The 21,341-nt window shown below is 35.6% G+C and overlaps 1 protein-coding gene across 6 annotated transcripts in view; it reads left to right on the forward strand.

Annotated features, from left to right (window-relative positions):
• The window catches only part of LOC107098293 (calcium/calmodulin-dependent 3',5'-cyclic nucleotide phosphodiesterase 1C-like), a 148,852-nt gene that overhangs the window by 105,947 nt on the left and 21,564 nt on the right, over nt 1-21,341 (forward strand). For 4 of the 6 annotated variants that reach the window (XM_015395888.1, XM_015395886.1, XM_015395889.1 and 1 more), the window contains 9 exons: nt 801-914; nt 4,795-4,797; nt 5,360-5,542; nt 7,996-8,062; nt 9,042-9,158; nt 9,605-9,745; nt 15,161-15,261; nt 15,935-16,063; nt 16,488-16,589. In XM_015395888.1, the coding sequence (XP_015251374.1) occupies nt 801-914; nt 4,795-4,797; nt 5,360-5,542; nt 7,996-8,062; nt 9,042-9,158; nt 9,605-9,745; nt 15,161-15,261; nt 15,935-16,063; nt 16,488-16,589 (957 nt within the window). The remainder of the gene's footprint in view (nt 1-800; nt 915-4,794; nt 4,798-5,359; nt 5,543-7,995; nt 8,063-9,041; nt 9,159-9,604; nt 9,746-15,160; nt 15,262-15,934; nt 16,064-16,487; nt 16,590-21,341) is intronic. The other 2 variants (XM_015395887.1, XM_015395892.1) reach the window with 1 other exon arrangement.

Consider the following 21,341-nt stretch of genomic DNA (forward strand, 5'->3'; position numbering starts at 1 on the left):
TTCACTAACTAATATATATAGCAGCACAAACACTAAAGTACCATTTGGTCAAGCTTTATCGCTTGACCAAATGGTACTTTAGTGTTTGTGCTGCTTCTATTTTAGTTAGTGAAACATGCAAATGCATCCAGAGATTCAAAGTCCTACATCAAAAGCTTGCAATTTATTTATTTTTTTTCAGAACTGACCTATCAAACAGCAGATGTTTGGATTTAACAGAGTAGAAAGAACACTCAGTTGGAGCTTCAAATGTTAAACAATGCTCGGTTTTAACCATGTGTCCCAGCAGTGATTCAGCTTGAAAAACAGCAAAACTGTGGAGATGGACTTGTATAGTAACCAAATGAATACTTACCTCTACATATGATTTAAATAGAACTATATTAAATAATAATTCAAATGAAATTTAAATACTTAAGTGTGACCATAACAGAAAAAAATGTTGATTCCTTTCGATTCGAGTGAAAAAATAATTGGTTACATTTTTTTTTTTTTTTTTTTTTTTTTTTTTTTTTTTTTGGACATATATATAGTCATTCTTTGAGATATTTCTATTAACAAATTTATAATAGAACAAAATCAGAAGCTTTGGTGAGCACATTGTAACATGTCTTGTTTGTTTTATTGTTTATCCGCTTCTCTTTAGTAGAAAAGAGAGCTGTATTTTAACAAGGCAAAGCATGTCTCGGTGCAGTGAACCCAAACAAGATTAATTCAGTATAATTTCTAATTAATCTAATGTGTTAGTATAAAAAGGAAATAATCCCATTTATTCAATGACTGCTGAATCTCTGTTTTAGATTACGATGTCTGGTGAAGCAACTGGAGAGAGGAGAGGCTTCACTTGCTGACCTCAAGAAAAACCTGGAGTATGCAGCATCGGTGCTTGAATCGGTTTACATTGAGGAGACAAGGTAAGATCAACATCCATACTCTATAACAAACAAAAATAGAGCCCTCATGGTTGACAGACCCTGCAAAACTAAAGATTGATAATAAACAATTTGCTTTGAACAATATTAGAATATCATAGAAGAAAGTGATATTTTCTGACTTGTTTCAGAAAGCATAACTCATAAGTTGTATAAATCAATTAATTATAGAATGCAGTATTTTTTTAACTTTCTTTGTTTTTATTGAATGTTTATAGCTTTCAGATAAAGCTAATATTTATTAGAATAAGATTTATTGGAAATATAGTTTATTATGTATAATTTTATTATATATACCTTATGTATTTTCATTATTATAATATTTTTGATGTACCTGTATTGTGACCAAAAATTATATTCTTTAAATTTTATTGTAATGTCTTTAAAAGAAATGTAGGCTTTGGATAGATCAAATGCCCTGCCTTTGCTCCTATACTAGTTTCAAGAAGATATTTACCAGTTGGACTAATTTCTTTAACAACTCTAGAGTTTGTATGACATAAAACACAATCTAGTCTCAATAGAAATACTTTAGAATATAATTTTTTTAAATAAATTGATAACTTGATAAATATGGACATTGGAAATTTTAATTATTCCTTACTGGTAGTTACATAAAAAATGTTTTCTTCGGTTGATTTTGATAATTATTGGTTAATGCTGATAGAAAACCCATAATTCACGTTCTCTGATTATTTGAATAAATAGAGCATAAAAAAGGAACAGAAATCAATGCTGAGTAAATGGTCTGACTACACTTGCATTGTGCTTTTATCAAGTTCAAGGACTCCAAAGCACTTTATACAACAATCATTCCTTCACCAATTCAAAAACACAGAGACAAACAAATGATGGTAGGCTGTATTATAGCTACAGCTGCTCTGGGACAGAATCAGCGAAGCAGAGCTGCTATAAAATCAGCACCACCGGGCCCTCTGATCTAAGATGCTTCTGGGTTGAACAGATCAGTTACAGGACTGATAATAATGTTGAAATACTGTGCAGTATACGAGCCGTATACTTTGCTCGTTTTGCCGAATCACTGATCATCCTGTTGTCATGCTGAAATTTACAGCCTTCAGTTTATCTCCATTCTTAGGTCTGGAATTTCACATATTTCTCTTGATAAAAAAAACTCCAGAGATTGTATTCTGGATTTAAGCCAAGTAAAATGACCTGATAAATAAGAATGTAAATCACATACGGTTATACCATTGTCTTTAAAGCAAGTAATGATAATTTACTTTGGCTGTGTCCAAACGTCCACCCTAACCCCGAAATCCTTCAATCTCTTTATAGAGCGAGGACTATATAGTGGACATTATAGTGAACTCATTTAACTGACCCTTCGGACAGATGACTACTGCTTTTTGGTCACTGTTGGTCATGTGACTCCACCTCCCCGCGCAGTGCTTGCATCATCTTTATTATTAGTTGCCACTATTGAGTAGCGATAGCCGTAGATGACAGATATAGTAGACAGCGGGTTGCTGCGACAGCAAATCCCATGATATATCCCAGAATGCTTTCTCCTTGCAAAGCATTCTGGGCTATATCTGCTCGTCTAGTGACTGTCAAGACCTGATCTGTCCCAGAAGCACGATCCGTTCTACACATGCGCCATCAGCTCATTTGATATACATCCGGGTCGTCCTCAATTTTATTTTGTTAAAAATACCTAAATGATGTTTTCCCTCCCCAAAAATATTGTAAGCATACTAAAATATAATGTGTTAAAGGCTAATCATGTTATTCCTGACATAAAAAGATGCCTTAAAATCCTTTCTGTTTTATCACTCGTCTCTTCCCGAACTGCACCGGAAATGGGATCCTACGCTACTCCCAGTTGCTAACTTTTTTGGCTTTGGATTTAAACATAATTCTAGTCTTTTTAAGTTTTATGTTTTTGTTTGTTTTAACCTTATGCTATATAGTGCGTAATCTAAAGAAAGAAACAACAAAAATGCAGATAAACATGTTTTAACCATATTTTGCTGGATTGCATGTCTGATGATGACGTCAGAGAAGCAGTTTAACGAAGAAAATGTAAAAAGCATAAAAATTGTATCACAAAAGTCATAAAACATTATTTTACAGATGTGTATTACTATTCTTTGGTGAGTTAAGGATAGAAAGAAGCAGTCTTAGTACCGTAATTACATTATTTATGGACACCAGGATGTAAATCTGTTTGCGCACGTGCAGAACGGATCGTGCTTCTGGGACGGATCGGGTAGAGACAGTGACCATGGGTGATCACTACTTTTCAAGGTGCATTGTGGGAAATTTTGAGTCCAATACTTTTTTATCCACTAGACGTTGTGACACACATTTTTTAATATTTTTTATTAATTTTTTTTAATTTTATTTATTTATTTATTCTAATTTTTTTTAATCAGAGTTATGAGCTCTAACACTCATTTAAAATGGCTTAACCACTATATAGTGCCCTATATAGTGATTAGGGCAGATATTCAGACCCAACCTTTGTGTGGCAAGTCCTCCTGGAATAAGAATCCACCATCTTTAAAAAGATCAAAGCTGGAAGGATGCATGACTTGCATCCTTTGACAGAGATCTGTTCTGATATTTGACTTGATAATACATTAGACTAACACCTGCAGATGACGTTAGTCTTTAAATAATCACTGACTCTGAACACTTGTTGGATCTCAAGCAATTGGGAATCTGTGCCTCTTTATTACAAGGCTCCAAGTTAATTAAAAAGTTTGCTAATCTTTTTTTAAAAGAATAGGCCGACTGCCCTTTCTTTTTTACTCCTTGTCCAGGAAAGACTTTTCTGATGATGACTCAGGTTCAGGAGTGTCTTAGCATGAGGAATATGACTGTTGTTGGCTATGTCCTGGATTCCTCTTGAAGCCACAGTCTGTCGCCTTGTAACTTGCCCCCAAACCCTTTAATAAGCTTTTCTTTGCAATCCTCTTAAGGTTGCTGTGATCCCTGTTGCTATTGCACCCTTTTTACCACCTCTGTCCCAGTAGACTTGACTTTTCATTGATATGAAATAATACAGCCTCCTGTATTCTGCTTCTTCTTCTCAGCCTGCTTCTTATGAAGAGCTTTTGTTGCAAACTATAAATACGAATGGTGTCAGTCTTTTTAATAAATGCATAGGCCTTGACGTACCTTTTAAAAATAATTGAAATTTTATTATTTTACTTATTATTATCTTATGAAATTGAATTTTGGGGGGTTTAGTTTACTCTTTGCACAATGAATCAGTTGCATATTACCTTTAGAAATGGTCACAAGAAATAGATTCAACTTTTCAAGGATATTCTAATTTATGGGATGTATCCTGAGGTAAATACATATAAAACAAACAAAATAAAAAAAACGCCCTAAATTTTGGGTCATTTGAGCTGAAATGATACCCTGCACTAAATTCAAAGCTTCCTGTAGTAAAATGTCTCAAAAGAGATTCTAAACCTAATCCTTCTTTAAAAAGAAGGTCTACGGTGTCTTACTCTCAGGTGAAATTTTGTTAAATGACAATTTCCAAAAGTTATCTTCAGTCTTTTGGGTTTTAAATGACTAAATCATACAAGATTTTCCAGACCTTTTTAGAAATGAAATTATTTAAAGTTTTATTAGCAACACAAAATAAATAGAATATGAAAACAAAAATGACTCATTATAATAAACTGTGTAACTGTGGACTGTCTAAAACAAGCAAATACATTGTTGTTTAACCTGCATAGCAATAAGTATTTAGTCAGAGCTGTGAGGATGTATGTGTATGTCTATGTTATAGTAACTGTATGTCGTTAAAGTTTTTTTTTTTTCATTTTTTCTTTCAATTCTTGCATCATCGAAATGTCTGCATGGCTTACATTGGCAGATGGTATGTACTTTTAACAAGACCTTGCATTTGAATGACTGACAGCTAAACAAAATTGGCTGCATGTTTGAAAGTCTTTTTGAGGTACAATTGAAGTAGGAATAAACTTGGTCTATGAATTTCAATATTTGAGCGGCATTTTAGAATATAAGCTATGAGTAGGCTTTGGGAATTACGTAAACTCCTTATCGTCTAGATTCAAACAGATTAGGGTCAACGGGGCTCTGACTCCAGTCCAAGAGAAAGGATGATGAACTATCAAGTGCAGAATTCATGCAGCGCCATCATAATCAGAATGATGTGAATGTCTTTTGAACAAGAACAGCCCTTAGCCTTTGATCCTTTTCACATGTTAGTGAGGCTATGGAGAAGCTATGTCACCCAATAGGATTTGTTTTGAGCATTGGTGGGTTTCTATGATGTTATGACTTTATATAACAGGTGATATATTTGATTGACAGGTCTAGGATTTATGTTTAATCCGCAGTGTATCTCTCACTTCCCTGTGTCTCCTTCTAATTTTTTATCTTTTTTTTTTGTCTTTCACTTTCATCTCTTGTTCCAGGCGACTGGTGGACACAGAAGATGAGCTCAGTGACATCCAGTCAGAGTCTGTGCCTTCAGAGGTGCGAGACTGGCTGGCCTCCACCTTTACCAGGCAGATGGGCCTGATGCTGCGGCGAAATGAAGAAAAACCTCGTTTTCGTAGCATTGTCCATGCTGTTCAGGCTGGAATCTTTGTTGAGAGGTAAAGTTAACATGATGTGCTAAATTATTCTCACCACCACTATCAAACATGCAGTGCAGATAATAAATAATTTACAAGGGCAGTCACATAGATTTGTAAATCTATCCTCTATGAGCCCAAACAAGAGGTGCCTGCAGGGACTTAAAGAAATTCTATCAACATTTGTAAATTGGCTCTGGTTAAAGCATGAATAAAAGCATGATTCATCCATATTTTGACTATAGTTAGAATTTAAATGAAAGAAAACACATTTATTTTTAGCAATGTTAATGTTCTACCGGTCAAACCCTTTGTGTTTTAACATTAATATGAATTTACAAGTTTGTGTTTAAAATACAAACAATATATTAGCAAAACTTTTTGAGAGAGATGTTATAAAGAAAGGTTTATGGTCAGCAGATAAGTCATAAAATGCAATAAATGTAACAGTGGAGCAGGAGTTTGTTGTCAGGCTGGCAAAAAAGCTACAACAATGTTAAAATATCATTAGAGTTTAAAATGCTTGCCAAAAATTTAAACATTTTGCAACATAACACTGAAACTACACATGATTAGGCACAGACCCAACAGAAAATCCCAAAGTAAATATCAGTACCCTGATTACTGGATATAAGCCAAGTGGATTGATGATGAAAAACAGTGATCTAGGACTTGACCCAATAGTGCAAAGTTAAAACAGAGGTATATAAATTATACTTACCCCATGGTTATTAAAATTAAATTGAATCAACCTGCTCTGAAGCCTTGATTGGGTTTTATTTTTTTTATTTATTTATTACACATAATCTGGACACAGTACTGTATGTCCAATTAGAAATTATTTTTCAAGGAGTAACCTTTGAAGACATCCAGGCCATCTACACTTGAATTCATGAACATTATGAAATTTCTTGAGTATAAACAATATTTTCTTGTTTGTGCCACCCTCAATAGAAGTAAAATAATAAATATAATATAATGAATGTATTAAAAATATTTTCTTGGAGAGCATACCCTTTATGAAGAAATTGAAAGAACCAAGAAAACAAAAATGAAATAGTTTTGGCGGCTTCTTGATACAAAACTCCCTTTATGATGAATTCTTTCTTTTTCTTCCAAATTGATTGCTACAAGACTCAAAAGATCGTAGTCCTTAAATGTAGTTCTAAGTTCTTATTCCTGGCTTCTGTTCCTTCATCTTTCATGAAATCAGCGGTAAACACACTATTGTGGGTAGGAAAGAAACTCTTGACTGCTGTGCAGATTATGGACAGCCTGGAAATCATTATGTTAAAGGAAAAACATTGATGGTTCTTATTAAATTGGAACTGAAATGTTATGAATAAGAACTACAAAAATACAAGTTTTACAAATGTTGTAAAAAGCTGAGGCTATCCATTATGCAACCCATAACATAAATGCATACAGTACAAGGTGTGTATATTTGCACATATTACACAGTGCCGGTAAAGCAATGATGTCACTTTAAATACAGTAGAACTAGTGCATACTCTCTTCTCTCTGAAGATTTCCATGAGGTGCGCTGTGCCCTTATGTTCCTGAAAGGATTATAGCATTCCTTATAGCTTCTTTGCCTTTACTTGAACATGCTCACAAACCGTAAATACCAGATTCAATTTTGGAATTTGAGTGAAAGTAAATATATGCAATATTGAAATTGTGTTTAAATTAAGGTTAACATGAACATCTTGTATATTGCAGTAGGAATCATGATTCTTGATAATATGCTGCCCCCTTTAACTTTAAAAATGGTTGTTTTGAAGATGTGTGCAGCTTTTGCACAGTGCTGCATCACCTGAGCCAGTGATACATTATTATAGCCTTGGCAAGCCTTGCTGAGCGCAGTAAGTCAGCCAGCTGTCTCTCCAAAGCTGTGCTTTATCGCACAGTAACATACAGCAAGCTCTTTCTATATCATTAGGCTAAAACTATGTAAGGAATATCCAGTTAAATTACCTTTTCAGGAGGCATTCTACAGATAGGGCAAATACTGGGAAAAGTGAGAATAAGTGTGACGAAGTGGAGCTGGGGGCTGCAGTCCAAGTTGTCAGCGTTTGAAAATTTAAATAACATGTACCCCTTTCCTAAATAGAAATGTAATTCCATGTCTCCGCATCTGTTAGTCACTAATAAATGTTTGGTTTTTAAAACAACACAGTTTTGCAGCTTTAATGTTGTAAACAATTTTATGGAAAATTACCCACATTATTTAATTTTTTTATCAGCGTAAACATAACTTTAGTACTTTCAACCGGTATCTTTCAAGTAGAATAGCCTGAAGCAAACCGATTATTTACTCTTGAATTTATCACTCTTTCAGTCTAAGTTGTGTTTTACGTTGACAGCTTAGTCTAGGGAAACATCCCAAGCTGTAGTTTAGGGGCATGGTGTTTTCTTAAGATATTTGCACTCTGCAAGGCACTGCATTTGATGTCTTTATCTCATCCAAACAGGATGTACCGACGCACCTCAAATATGGTGGGGCTCAGCTACCCTGCATCTGTCATATCTGTGCTTAAGGTATTAACATGTGCATACACACAAATGCAAAAGCAAACAAAAAGACATACAATATAAACCTTTAGCACAATTTCCTTTGAATTTACCATTACTTTGAGGTGTGTGCATTTTAATGGTTTTCATAAACATTTAAACTCTTTGAATCTTCCCAAATTCTCATCTTGCAACTAGAAACCTTAATCTATTTATTGGGATTTATTTTAAAATATCAACACGGTTGGTGGATTAGTGAGAAATGGAAAAAGTGGTATGTGGCTTTCACATTATGCTTTGTGGACAGTCAGATTTATGTTCAGCCCTACCTAGGCAGTTTTTAAATTATTATTTTTGTTCTACAATTGCATTTGCATGTATTCTGGCCTATGTCATGCTTCAATCTAATTTCAGCTTTAGCCTTGTTTGTATCTTTGGGGTCATCATCCAACTTTAAAGTGAACCTCCCCTACCATCTTTTTTAGACTCCCAACAGATTTTCTCATAGGGTTGCCCTCAAGTTAGCTCCATCTTTGTACTGTATCAGCCTTGAAGGAAACCATTCCACAGCATTATGCTTCAACCGCATGCTTTAGACTGTTCCTAAAACTTTATATATGCCCTGTCATGATGCTACATGTTCACTAATATTGGCTAACCAAATTTCTTAAGCCTTTAATGGAAAATTTGTTTCTACTAAGAACAAAATTAACACCCTTGTTATCTGTTTAAAATTTCCAGTACATGGCCTCTGAAGCCAGTTTGTATTTAGGGGGATCATAATCAAAGTGCGCCAGATGTTGAGTATTGTTACATGAATTGTATACATGTATACATTTTTGCTATTTTTTCTTAAACGTACAGAAATATTTCATTTTTCTTCAACTTCACAAATATGCACAACTTTGTATTTGCCTATAACAAAAAAAATTATACTTTTAAAAACTACTGTATATTGTTTGAGAATTGAGTGTAATTCTTTGAATTTTCCTTCTCTTCTATACAGCATGTTGACAAATGGTCTTTTGATGTCTTTGCTTTAAATGAGGCCAGCGGGGATCACGCTCTTAAATTCATATTCTATGAGTTGCTCACAAGATACGATCTCATAAGCCGTTTCAAGGTAAAATCCCCAAAATGTCACACTCTGCATCACAGGTCATTGATACTTTTGCTACATTAAAAAGAGGTTGAAGAAGCCTGCTTCTGTTCTTAGAAGAACCTCCCCAAACTCATGAATGCAGTCATATGATTACACTCCATTATATTGTTTTAGTTTAGTTTGGCATTGATCAATTTATTCTAGGGTCTAGACGTAACGCACCTCCCCTAATGGCTGTGGGCTATATTTTCCACAGCTGAGGACAAGGCATTGCTAATGATAGCATTTGGTAGTGAATTACGTAGACAAAGCAGAATGAATATGCAATCAGATTTTTCTGTAGACTAGGTAAGTCTGATGGATTATATAACATCAGTTTTCAACACTGCATTTTAGTCACAGGTCACATCACTGACTGCTCTAAGTGTTTTTAACTCACAGCTTGTGGGGTTTTTTTTACATTTCAGATTCCAATCTCTGCTGTGGTGTCATTCGTGGAAGCCCTGGAAGTCGGATACAGCAAACATAAAAATCCTTACCACAACCTTATCCATGCTGCTGATGTAACCCAGACTGTACATTACCTTCTTCTTAAGACTGGCATGGTGGTGAGTATGAAACACATGGGCTAGATTAAATACTTTGTCATAGCTCTCAGCATCTAGAGGAAAGAGCTTAGTGCAGGTGGGTTCCAGAAGATGTAGTTTAATGGATTGAAGCTGAATCAATGAAAGGGATTTTATCCCACTGGTATTCAGTGCATCTCTGTAGCTGATGTTTGCAAGCCTGATTGAAGTGTTCTTGACATATAGTTTCTTATTATGGTCATTTTATCCCTGAGCAAACCATGAACATATTTTATTGAAAAACAACTCTCCCAGTACACTTTGAATCCACTTTGATAGTTAGCGGGTAGCAGTAAAATATAAAATTATCAGAAGATAGAATAATTTAGTCTGAAAAATAAATCTGTTTGTTTTTGCCGTAAAGTATTGCTCACAGTTTATGCTAAACAAATGCGTTGTTGTTTTGTTGTGTGTGTTTTTTTTTTGGTAACACGTCCTGACCTACATTTTTCACCTTCTAAGAGAAGTGACCTTAGGGCACATGTAACACAACATTAATTTCAAAATGAAAAACACAGGCCCGACAAGTCTGTGACTAGCCAAAGAAAAAGCAGTCTTATTATTTATTCACCTTAATAAAAAGGCAGAGACAGCTGTCAACACTGTGTGTTTCTTTAGGTTGTGCCTTGTGGGGTGAAATAACATTTATTTCCCAACCACCACTGGCTCCTGGGAGAGCAGGAGAGGGCCATCTATCTTCTCAAAACCCCTCCAGACTTCACTAAATCAACAATCAACGGGTCATTCATAAAGCTGGTTTATGAAGACATACAGGGCATTGGATTTGGCATTTTGTCTCTACCTTGTTCTTAATGGCTTTCCCATAACCCACTGTTGATTAGTCTCCGAAATCGACCGGGCTCCCTGAGTTATATCCTCTCACTGTGTGTGAGCACAATCCGATGGTCGCTCATGTTAGAGGAATTGCCCACTCACTGTGGTGCCATTGTTTGGTGTACACTCTTAGTATCCAGCAAAAGCTAAAATATGAAAACACTAATACACACTGAACTTAATTGTTCCTGGGTAGTTTTACCCTTTCAGTATTTTGTACCTTATACCTAGTTTTGTCATAAATGGCACAGATGGACACAGTATTCAAGGTGAGATAGTTAGTAGAAAAGTAGAAGCGTTTATTAAAATAATCAAACTGAAACAGAACAGAACAAAATTGTGGAACCGTGGAGACCCATCACTGGCACTGTGGATGTGGGGAAGTATAAGAAAAATAACATGAAAATGACCGGAAACAGATAATTTCCAATGCACAAATATAAAACTATCATTAAAAGTCAGGGTATGGCTCTCCAATATGTTATTAGACTATTTCCCACTTAGTTTCCATAAGGTAGATGCCAACTGTTTTAGTGTAATACAGCAATTCCCAAAAAGCCAAACAAAGGTGTCAAAAGAATGGAAAAGTTCACTTTGAAATCTGTAAGGAAAAACTTCACAAATATAATTTACAACTAAATGTCAAGGCTCAGAACACAGGCCCAATATTCAAGGCAAGACAGACAGTAGGATTAATCAAAAAGTGTTTATTTAAAAAGAATGGATTTGCAAGGGCAGCTAGGACATTTAGGGCAGGAAACTCTGCAGGAGGAAAACACAGGTTAGTGACCACATTAATCTAAAGGAGGTGTGCAATGACTTTCCAAAGTTATTTACTGAGAAAATACAAGATATTAGAAAAACAGTCTGTATATCAAAATCAACTCCAATACCAATACTGTCTTCAGTTAGAATAAGCTCTGTTAAAATACCCCAATTCTGCCAACCAAAATGAAAACGTTTAGAAGAAACTGTATAGCAGCTAAGCTCCTCTTCCTGCTGTTTTGATGTGGTAATATGATTTTATTAAGATAGTTTTACTTCTTTTGGATCGATTCAAATCATAAACACATTCGTTATGCTGGCTTTTTTCTCCCGGGCCTTAAAAACAGCAAATATCAAACTACTGAACTAACTACAGAACTAGAGGCCCATCTCAAACCTCCCCCTTCATCAGTAAAATTATTGAAAAAATAGCGTTTCAACAGTTAAATGCCTTCTTAAAAATGACCAGCTACTTTGATGTCTTCCAGTCAGGTTTCCAGTCCAACCACAGAACTATGGCTGCCCTGATTAAGGTGTAAATTCAGACTCTGGAATAACCACTGTGCTCTAATGGATCTCAGTACAGCATTTGATACTGTTAATGACTTGAATTTCTTAGAGCATCTGGAAACATGGGTTGGCCTTTCTGGTGACACACTGGACTGGTTTAAACCCTACCTGAAGGATGGGGACTTTAATGTGTCAGTTGGGAACTTTAAATCAGTGATCAGAAAAGTCACATGCGGGATTCTCCAAGGTTCTTCTGCCAAGCAAGCCTAAGTTCTCAGATGTGCCACAAAGCAAGAGGCTGATTAGTTCTAGGCGGTCATGCTGCATGCTGCAGTAAAAAGGCTCAGCTTCCCAACATTGATTGTGCTTAATCTTACAACAATATTTATCCAAATTAATGTAAGATCTCTTCCTCACTTCAGGCCATAGCTGAAAACCCACCTACTTAGGGTTGCTTACTCTACACTAGTTAGAAATTCTTGGTAGTAGATATTTGGTTCAATGTTTTATTCTTTTTAATTGCGTTTTTTTCTGTTTGTTTATTTTGGAATGTTATGTACATTTTATGACTTTGTTAAGTACCACATTTATCCATAGGGTGATATTGAAAGGTGCCTATAAATAAAATGTACTCTAACATTAAACGGTGACCTAACTACTGTATCCTAACTACCTAAGGGATGGACCCCTTCCTCGGGTTAAATATGCCACAAACTCAATGCTAATTCTGAAATTTTGAATTGAAAAAGCTTCCTGGATGGGAAGCGAAACATATTCAAACTTGGTAACAAAGTCCAGTTGATTGTTTTTTAACTTTTTTTGGAATATCCTAACTACTAATGAACAAATTGAAATTGCTCTTTCACCTATTTGATATTTATACAGTTAAAGATTTTGGCATGCAATTAAAAAACTATCGTCTTGGGTTTGTTCTCCAATTGATGGAGAATTAGCACTTTTATCCTTATCACTGCCTCAACTAATTTTTGGGCAGCATGTTATGTATATACACTTGTCTGGCAGGTTAAGCTTTTTGCGCCATAACCAGACAATCATCCCATTCTCTTCTGTTTCTGTCAGCCAAACACATCTCCATTTATTCTTAACACCACTGTGAATGGCTGAAATATCTGACCTTTATCAAAGAAAAAGTGTATCTATGAAAAATTTGCCTGAGCAGGCATATTACTTATTCAGTTTAAAAAGAGAACTTAATAAACACAAGGACATCCCTGTTTGGTCGGTTGCATCTACAGCTAAGTTACTGAAGGCAAGTGTGTTAACACTAATGAAAATGGCAAGTGTTCAATTACATAGTCACAAAATAATCTAACAGCAATGATAGACCCGATTTCCAAGGGAGGTGCTCTCAAATGTTGTAGATCCATTGCACATTCTTGCTTGCTAGTTTGCATATATGTAAACGTTTGACCAACACTTCCACACATCAAAACTAAAATGATAGAACATAGTCAAACGCGATGACAGGTGTGTGCCTTACAAACATTTTGGCTAATGTTATGGCCAAATTTGATGAGTTGAGAGCAGCTTCATTTTACTACCTTGAATAAAAAGTCTAATAACATCTATCTATTCTTTTCTATTTCTTTAAACTGATATGACGCTGAATGTTTGGTGCAACTCTAACTGCTCTGTCTACTTTCAATTTATTGGAGCTAAAACTTATCATTGGTGACTATGCTTTGTATTAGGGCTGTAACCATTCCTCAAATGATTTGAGGACCTTGATTACTTAAATTAATCAAGGCAAATGATCTCCTTCAAGGGTTAATTTAATATTACACTTACTATGTTCCAGGTGGGTTGTTCCGGCTAATGATAGCCTGCCCTGCTGATACATGGTTGCCAAGCGCAGTTGTCAACAATGGAGGAAAACAACCAAGAGTTAAAAGAGGCACAGAGAAGGAGATTGAGTTTTAAAGGTGTAGGGTGACTTTAAACTTAACCAAAAAGAAACCTGTGCAGTGAGACGGCTGGCATTGTCTGAGCATCAGCCACAGCAGCTCTGCCCTTAGCGCTGATTAATTCTCACTCTCTACTCAGACTCCACTTTTGCTTTTGGCAGTTTACTTTGACAGTTTTTTATTTATTTTTTTTATTTTCCCCGGCTTTTATTGCCATTACACTCGCACAAGTACAGAATAACAAAATTCACTCTCTGCCTTTAACCCATCTTCTATGGGGAGCAGTGTACTGCCATTATGCTAAGCACGGGGGGGAAGTGTGGGTATATGGTCTTTGCTCAGGGACCCAGAGTGGCAGTCTGTGGGAATGGGGGTTCAACTCACAACCTTTGGATTTCCAAGCGCAATGCCCTAACCACGAGGTCACCCCTCCCTACATTATCTTGAAGAGTGTTGTTTTATTTGAATAGAACTATGCTCTTTAAAGTAAAAACAGAACTCCAGAACACAATATGCAAATGAAACAATTTTCAATAGAGTAATCTACTGCCAAAATAATACTTTTTTACATTAACTGGATTTTGTTTGATAATTTTCATTAAACTACATTCACATGACTATACTGTATGAACATATGCAACAAAGTCGATATAGAATAATTGCATACAGTCTGTCTATTATGATAGTTTTGTACTAAAAACTTTATATGGCCTCCTTGGAAGGCATAATCTAATGTCCTGGCCGTGACTACATATTGTGGGAAATCTATGTCAGATAAATACCTAACTAAATTAGGTATTTATCAATTCTGATTAAATTGTCATAATTATTTATGTTTTAATTTCTTTTGATGTTTGCATGAGTCAAAAACTTCACTTAATGTCTGAGCCTGACCTATATGAAATGGTGAATTGTGTGACGCTTTGATAGCATTAATTCAGAAAAGAATAAAAAAAGCATAATCTTTTTACCTATATTTTTGGGAAAACCAGAGTGACAGTGAGTGAAAGAACATTGGAAAGATGCAGAATAAGAGACTGTTTCTGAATAGACCATATCTTATCTAGAGTTCTCTATTTTCGCTTCTCCAACCATTTTGCTATCTCCTTCTCTCCATTTTTCCTTTCATTCTTGATGCTAATGTATTCCTCATGCCAAATTCTTCTCTGAGTCTTTTATATCATATTCCTCTGTAATCCATTTATGGGCTAATGTGCTGTTCCCTGCATTCCCCATCACTGACTTCCCATTTCTCTTGTCTAATCTCTGTCCATTCTTTCCTTTTTCGTTTCCTTCCTTGCTTGTCACTAGCATCAACTTTTCCATTTTGGTGACTTCACTTTCTTCTCCTCCCCTCCTCCAGCATTGGTTGACTGAATTGGAGATCTTCGCCATGATATTTGCAGCTGCTGTGCACGACTACGAGCACACAGGGACCACAAACAACTTTCATATCCAGACAAGGTAATGGATGATAAAATCAAAAATGCATGGCGCTGACTCACCCAATCAATGATTTCATTTACAGCAAGGGGGCTTTACATTCACACTGTGATCGCCCGCAGTGTAATAATAACTGGATGGATGTTGGTGAACTCAAAACTTTAGGCTTTTAAAAAACGTCACATTTTACTCAACCTCAAAATTTCAGGTTTAAAGCTGAAAGGAACATTAAGTCACACTGTGTTATGTCAAAGTATTGTATTACAACCATACAACACTTAACAGATTTTATTCAAACTAGCTTCCAGAATTTAAAGTTTTTATATCCTTAAACAATATTACCTGCTAAATAATAGTTAAATAATAATAAAATTTGTATTTCAGTGTGGGCAAGGGAAATGAGAAAATAATTAACTGCAGAGAAAGAAAAGGAAAATAATTAACATAAACTTCAAATTTAGAAGTTTTCTGTTTCTCAAGCAGCATTTTTATAATTTGTCTTAAAAAAAAGAATACAGATCTTTTCAACAGGCACATAAAGTTTTATTAAGTTAGTTCTAGTGATAAATTATGCTCTTTGTTGAGCAAAATAAAAATGTATAATCATGACTGATTTTTCATATTTTGTCCTAAAGTTTCTGCAACCTGTACAGACCACCCTAGTGAGATGTTTTACTTGTTCTTAATCTGGAAGGTCAGACACAGCTATCCTGTACAATGATCGCTCAGTGTTGGAGAGTCACCACGTCAGCGCAGCCTACCGTCTACTGCAAGACGACGATGAGATGAACATCCTTTACAACCTCTCTAAGGATGACTGGAGGTCCGTGGCACATGTAGTTGAAAGGCATGAATGACTGTAAAGGATATGAAAGATTCAATTGATAAAACTTGCAGTTTAATCAATTGCAGAGATTAATATGATATTATATACCAATTCAAGGCCTCAACACAACCTTATTTTATTTAGATTAATTATTGACATCAGGGTTGTTAGATAATCCTCAAGGTTTGACAAAATTTATGAAGTTTTTTTAATCATGAAACACTACAGAAGAAAGATCTAATCAAATCCTAGTAAACTAAGTTAAAGAGGCTATTATACTTATTTATACTTATTTTTCTCTTATTTTTACTGCAGCTTCTTTTTGGAATATTTATGCTTTTACAACTTTCAAGTTTCTAGTTATTTAAGATGCTTGTAGCTAATTTGTTTTTTGTTTTTTCTCTCCAATGTCTTTACCCAGAGAGCTACGGGCTCTGGTGATTGAAATGGTCCTGGCCACAGACATGTCCTGTCATTTCCAGCAGGTCAAAGCCATGAAGAACTATCTACAGCAACCCGAAGGGTCAGTTTGACGTATCGGTATTCTTTATTAAATCTGTTAGAATTCTCTGGGAATTCCTTACTAGTCATTAGACAGTATAAGATCCTCACAGTAATGAGAACTTTGAGTTAAAATTACCCTTTGTCTCAGCATAATCACTTATCTTATTTCCACCAAGATATTTGATTGTAGTTTTTTGAGAAGAAAATAAGAAATTACTGAAATAACAAAAGCATATTTAACATTTATTTATTTATTTTTTGGCAGAATAAGTAATGATAAACCTCTAAAACTACTAGTTATCAAATGCTTACAATACAATATTATATATTTTTTGTATTTGGCTCCTTATAAAGTGACCCAAATTGAAAAAGTGTATTATAGCCTAACTGACTTTACAAATAAGCATTTAAGTTTAAGTTTCAGTTTTTAATATGTGTACATTTGCGTTCTCGTGCACTCGAGAAATGTCATCATCATCATCATCCTCAGCCCCAGCACTGTTCCAACACACGAGAACAGAACACCAAGAACAGACAAAGTCCTCGGATGTTGTTCTCCCCCTTCCTATTTACCAAGCATGCATCAGAGCACCCTTCTCCGTTCTTAAGATTGACCGCTGTCCCAGCATGCACCGTGGCAGCAGCAGCTTAAAGGGGAGCTCTCACACTGTATGAGGTTAAAAGTAAAGTTGCATCAATGCCATTTTTTGGCCCCAATACCAATACCATACCATACAGATACCATCTTTTTGAAATTTGTGTGTGTGTATATATGAAGAACTGCATACTACTTGGATCTAAAATAATGGCTTTGTCAAGCTCCTGCCTACCTTTGTAAAGCGGGAAAAATACTAATACAAAGTACATCCAACAGAACCTTTTATTGCCTACCGGGAATGGGTTACAATAGTTGAATAAACTTTTGGCTCTTAAAATGGTATTGGTACCCTATTTGTTGGTACTCGCCGATACGAAAAAGTGAACTTTTAAACACCGATACCAATACCAGTATTGGGAAGGGCCCCGATAATAAACTAAAATTGTGGTATCATGGCCTCGCCCGATGCTGGCATTGGTATCTAGTTAAAAGTTCACTTTTTTATTGCCGTTGTTCTACAAAAGTAAATTTTAGGATTATATAAAGCGGGAACTTTATACTCTTAAGCTTCACTATATGGCCTATTTACTGATTTAGTGTGTAATTTAAATAACTTTCAGATGTTGAGAATACCGTGTCAAACAGTTGAGCTGCAAGGCTAATGTTAGCCCGTCTGCAGCGCTCCTCTCTCAGCATAGCCTTGTGTGAAGTACCGCTGGATATGATTGCGTTTTTTGTTTTGTTTTATTTGGCAAAATATTCATTTGATCTGTGTTTATCTAACTGTGTTAATCATTATTTACCCACTTAATGAAAAAAGTAAGAATTTATTATTATCAAGAGACTATTAATAATAGGAGGTAAAGTGCAGCTCCAAACGAACTGAGTTTGTAGGGAAGTCACGAGTACGCTTCTGTTCCAACTGTCCTCTATTTATTCTGCATGCTCCTGTTCTCCCCAAGTCCATACTTTCCTGTGTTCTTGTCAAGAATGTACTGAGTACGTGAGCCCGTATTCAGTGGTCTGTACTGAATTGGTCATAATTGTGCAATCTTATTAAAAGTTTCTATCTATAAGAACCAGGTGCCATTAGAACTTCAGCATGTTTTAAAATTATTTTCTTTTTAAACCTGCTGAACTGTTTTATACTGAGATCAGTAATTGTGGTTGACTTTTATAATTCTTAACTTATAATCTGCACAGACAAATGTAAAACAGTAAATGTATGTTTTAAAGCCAAACAAAACAACCTCTGCTATATCCTGTGTACCTTACACCTTTCTACACACTGCAGGTACCGAGAAATTTGTTCAATGATCTTGAGATGGCAAGAACAAGAAACAGTTTGTTTAGCCTCTTAGCATTCATTGTCCACAGCCAAAACTGCTTAGACCACCGGAGGTTTGCTGTACAACGAGAGGAGAGATCTCTCCGCTTTTTCAACCATCTAAATCCCGACTAATCTCAGCACAGTAACCTGCATGCTAATAGTTCTGCTCTTGGACCAAGATCTAAATGAGGTAATTTGCTGTGGCAATGTTTACTGTGGCACAGTTAAAACTGTGACAGGTATCTTATTAGATTAACATTATTTTCATGCAAAATAAAAAGGAAATTTAAAAGCTAATGATCAGCAATGCAAAATGCCCAAAAAATGTACTTAAAAAAACTTTTATCTGATGCTTTTGAGTTGAAACAATTTTTTTTCTGTTTAGTTTTTTGATATTACTTGAATAAAACAGTCAGGGTGAGACATGGTGCTAAATAAAAAAAAAAAAAAAAAGAACCTAATCTAGAAAGTCTGTTTAACTTTTGCTTTCCGTCAACGTTTTAAGATAGTCCTAAGGCTATCTGGGGTGTATGCATCTTCCACTACTTCCTGACAGAACTTCCTTTTTCCACAACATAAGCACAGGGCCTTCAAGAATGCTGCCAGCTGTTGTACAAGCTGATAAATGGAAGCATCTGGAGAATAGAAATAAAAGAGCTATTAGGCAAACTATCATATAACATGATGAGTCATCACTGCTGATGCAGCCACAGCCCTGAATGAGAGTGGGTTTCAGGGAACTTGTGAACCTCCAGGCTACTTTTTTTGAATGGTGTCAATGTCTAAGAAGTGTCGCAATCTGAAAGACACTAATGTGAAGCCATGTTATTTCATCTCTGTGTCTCTCTCTGTCTTGATAGACAGAGAGAGACAGATAGATAATTTTAAATGAATATTCATATAAAGTCATGGGAAAGATTATTTATACAGTACACATTTACTTTGCCACAATTTGTGAAAAATGATATATGTATATTATTTTATTTATAATATGAATATGTAAATGACTGTGCTGGTTTATGAATAGGCTATATCAAAAAAGTGTTGACTGCAGGGTAATCATTCTGGTATAGTCCTTACACATGCACATAAATGCGAGATTGCATTCTGCGGGCAGCAGTGATGCTGAATAGTCTTTAATGTGAAGTAATTCAAACCAGTGTGCTGCAGGCCTGCTTAGAGCGCACTTCAAGACTCAATCTGCCATAAATGGAACACAGCAAAATGGAAGAAAGACACTTTCACCCCTGTTTAACCTTGTACTGTGTGTACATGTCTAGAGTGATTTTGTGTGTCTTTTAGGTCTCCTTTATTGAGTCTGCCTCTTTTTAATATTAGTCTGTGTGTGGTCATTCCTGCATCAGTTTATTAAGCAAGATATTTTTTATATGTTATCAGTAGATATTTATACAACATTTCTGAGGATTTGGGCTGATGCATCTACATTCTATGATCCAAAGCAGAGAAGTGGTTGGCCTAATGGTGGTGGCATGATTGAAAAGGCTTTTTCTTCCCTCTTTTTGGTTCATCCTGTGCTCTGAGTGGCCATTTGAAAACTTACATTAGATGAGAAATGGTATGAAGCATCTACACAATGTTGTAATTTATATCTAACTTTTTTTTGTTGTTGGATAGAATTGTCAAAATATTTGCGGTATGTTTGCTGCTGAATTCTTCTTTACATTATCTTATTTTAGATAACTTTTATGAAGTTCAATTCAGAAATGATTTATTTTTCCCAAGGAAAATTTAATTTTTTTTGTTTTGCTCTTTTTCCAATACTCTTTTTATGATAATAATGGTAGGAAGGAAGAATCTTCTATAGTGGTGTCTTGTGCCATATTTTGAGAAGCCTTTGTTTTAAGCCACTCTTTTGTTGTTTAACAGTAAAGAGGATGAAAATGGTTGTCAGTAGTACTCCCCTTTTTTTACCCCCTCTTTGTCAAATCATCCTCAGATATTCTATAGGAATTCCCAGAACAAAGTCTGCCTTCTTTATCAGCTTGTTGAGCTTCTTTAAGTCATGTGCTCTGATGCCGTTACCCCGGAAATGATGGCAGAAGAGATCATGCTCTCCACAAAAGATATAAAACATATGCAACATTTTACTGCAAACACTGAAGTCATCGTCATCCTTGAGAATTACGGTCTGTTCTGCCCCTTTATGTAAACAGCTTCAAAGTTGCATCTTCGGTCGAGTCAGCTGACCAGGTGAACACTTAGGTAGATATACTTCTCCATCCTGTTGACTTTTTCTCCAATTATTAAAAACAATCCACTGGATTTTTTTCCCCCTGTTTGAAGACATTTTGCTTCCCATCCAGGAAGATTTTTAAATTCGAATATCAGGAATGGCATTGAGTTCGAGGTTTTATACAGCAGCCCAACAAAGCCTTGTTTTTGTTTTGAAAACATGCAAATTGGAACAAATGAAGGGGTCCCATTTGGAATGGGGGTCGTTTGGCTTCTTTTGTTAGCCTGCAATGCCCCATACCCATCTAAGTTTCTGAAAGGTCAGTCGTTAAAGGGGATTTTTGGCCTGACTGAATAGACAAGGTCCACTGCTCTCCTGTACAGTGGGTGGGGCTGCGATGATAATGGGAAGGGATTAACTCAATTGCTGCATTTTAGGTTTTTGAAAGCTGCGACCTGAGTCCACCCCCTCTGTTTAAGGTTGTTTTTTTTCTTTCTTAACATTGATGGCTTCCTTCACGCACCTCTTAAAACACCTATTTTCTTTATCCAAAATATGAACATTTGGGTCCTCAAAAGAATGTCCTTTGTCCATAAAGTGTAGATCTACCGCACAGTCTTGTCCGGAGGAGGTAGCTCTTCTGTGTTGG

This window comes from Cyprinodon variegatus, unplaced genomic scaffold, assembly GCF_000732505.1.
Source record: "Cyprinodon variegatus isolate N-32 unplaced genomic scaffold, C_variegatus-1.0 Scaffold766, whole genome shotgun sequence".
Classification (NCBI taxonomy): Eukaryota; Metazoa; Chordata; class Actinopteri; order Cyprinodontiformes; family Cyprinodontidae; genus Cyprinodon; species Cyprinodon variegatus.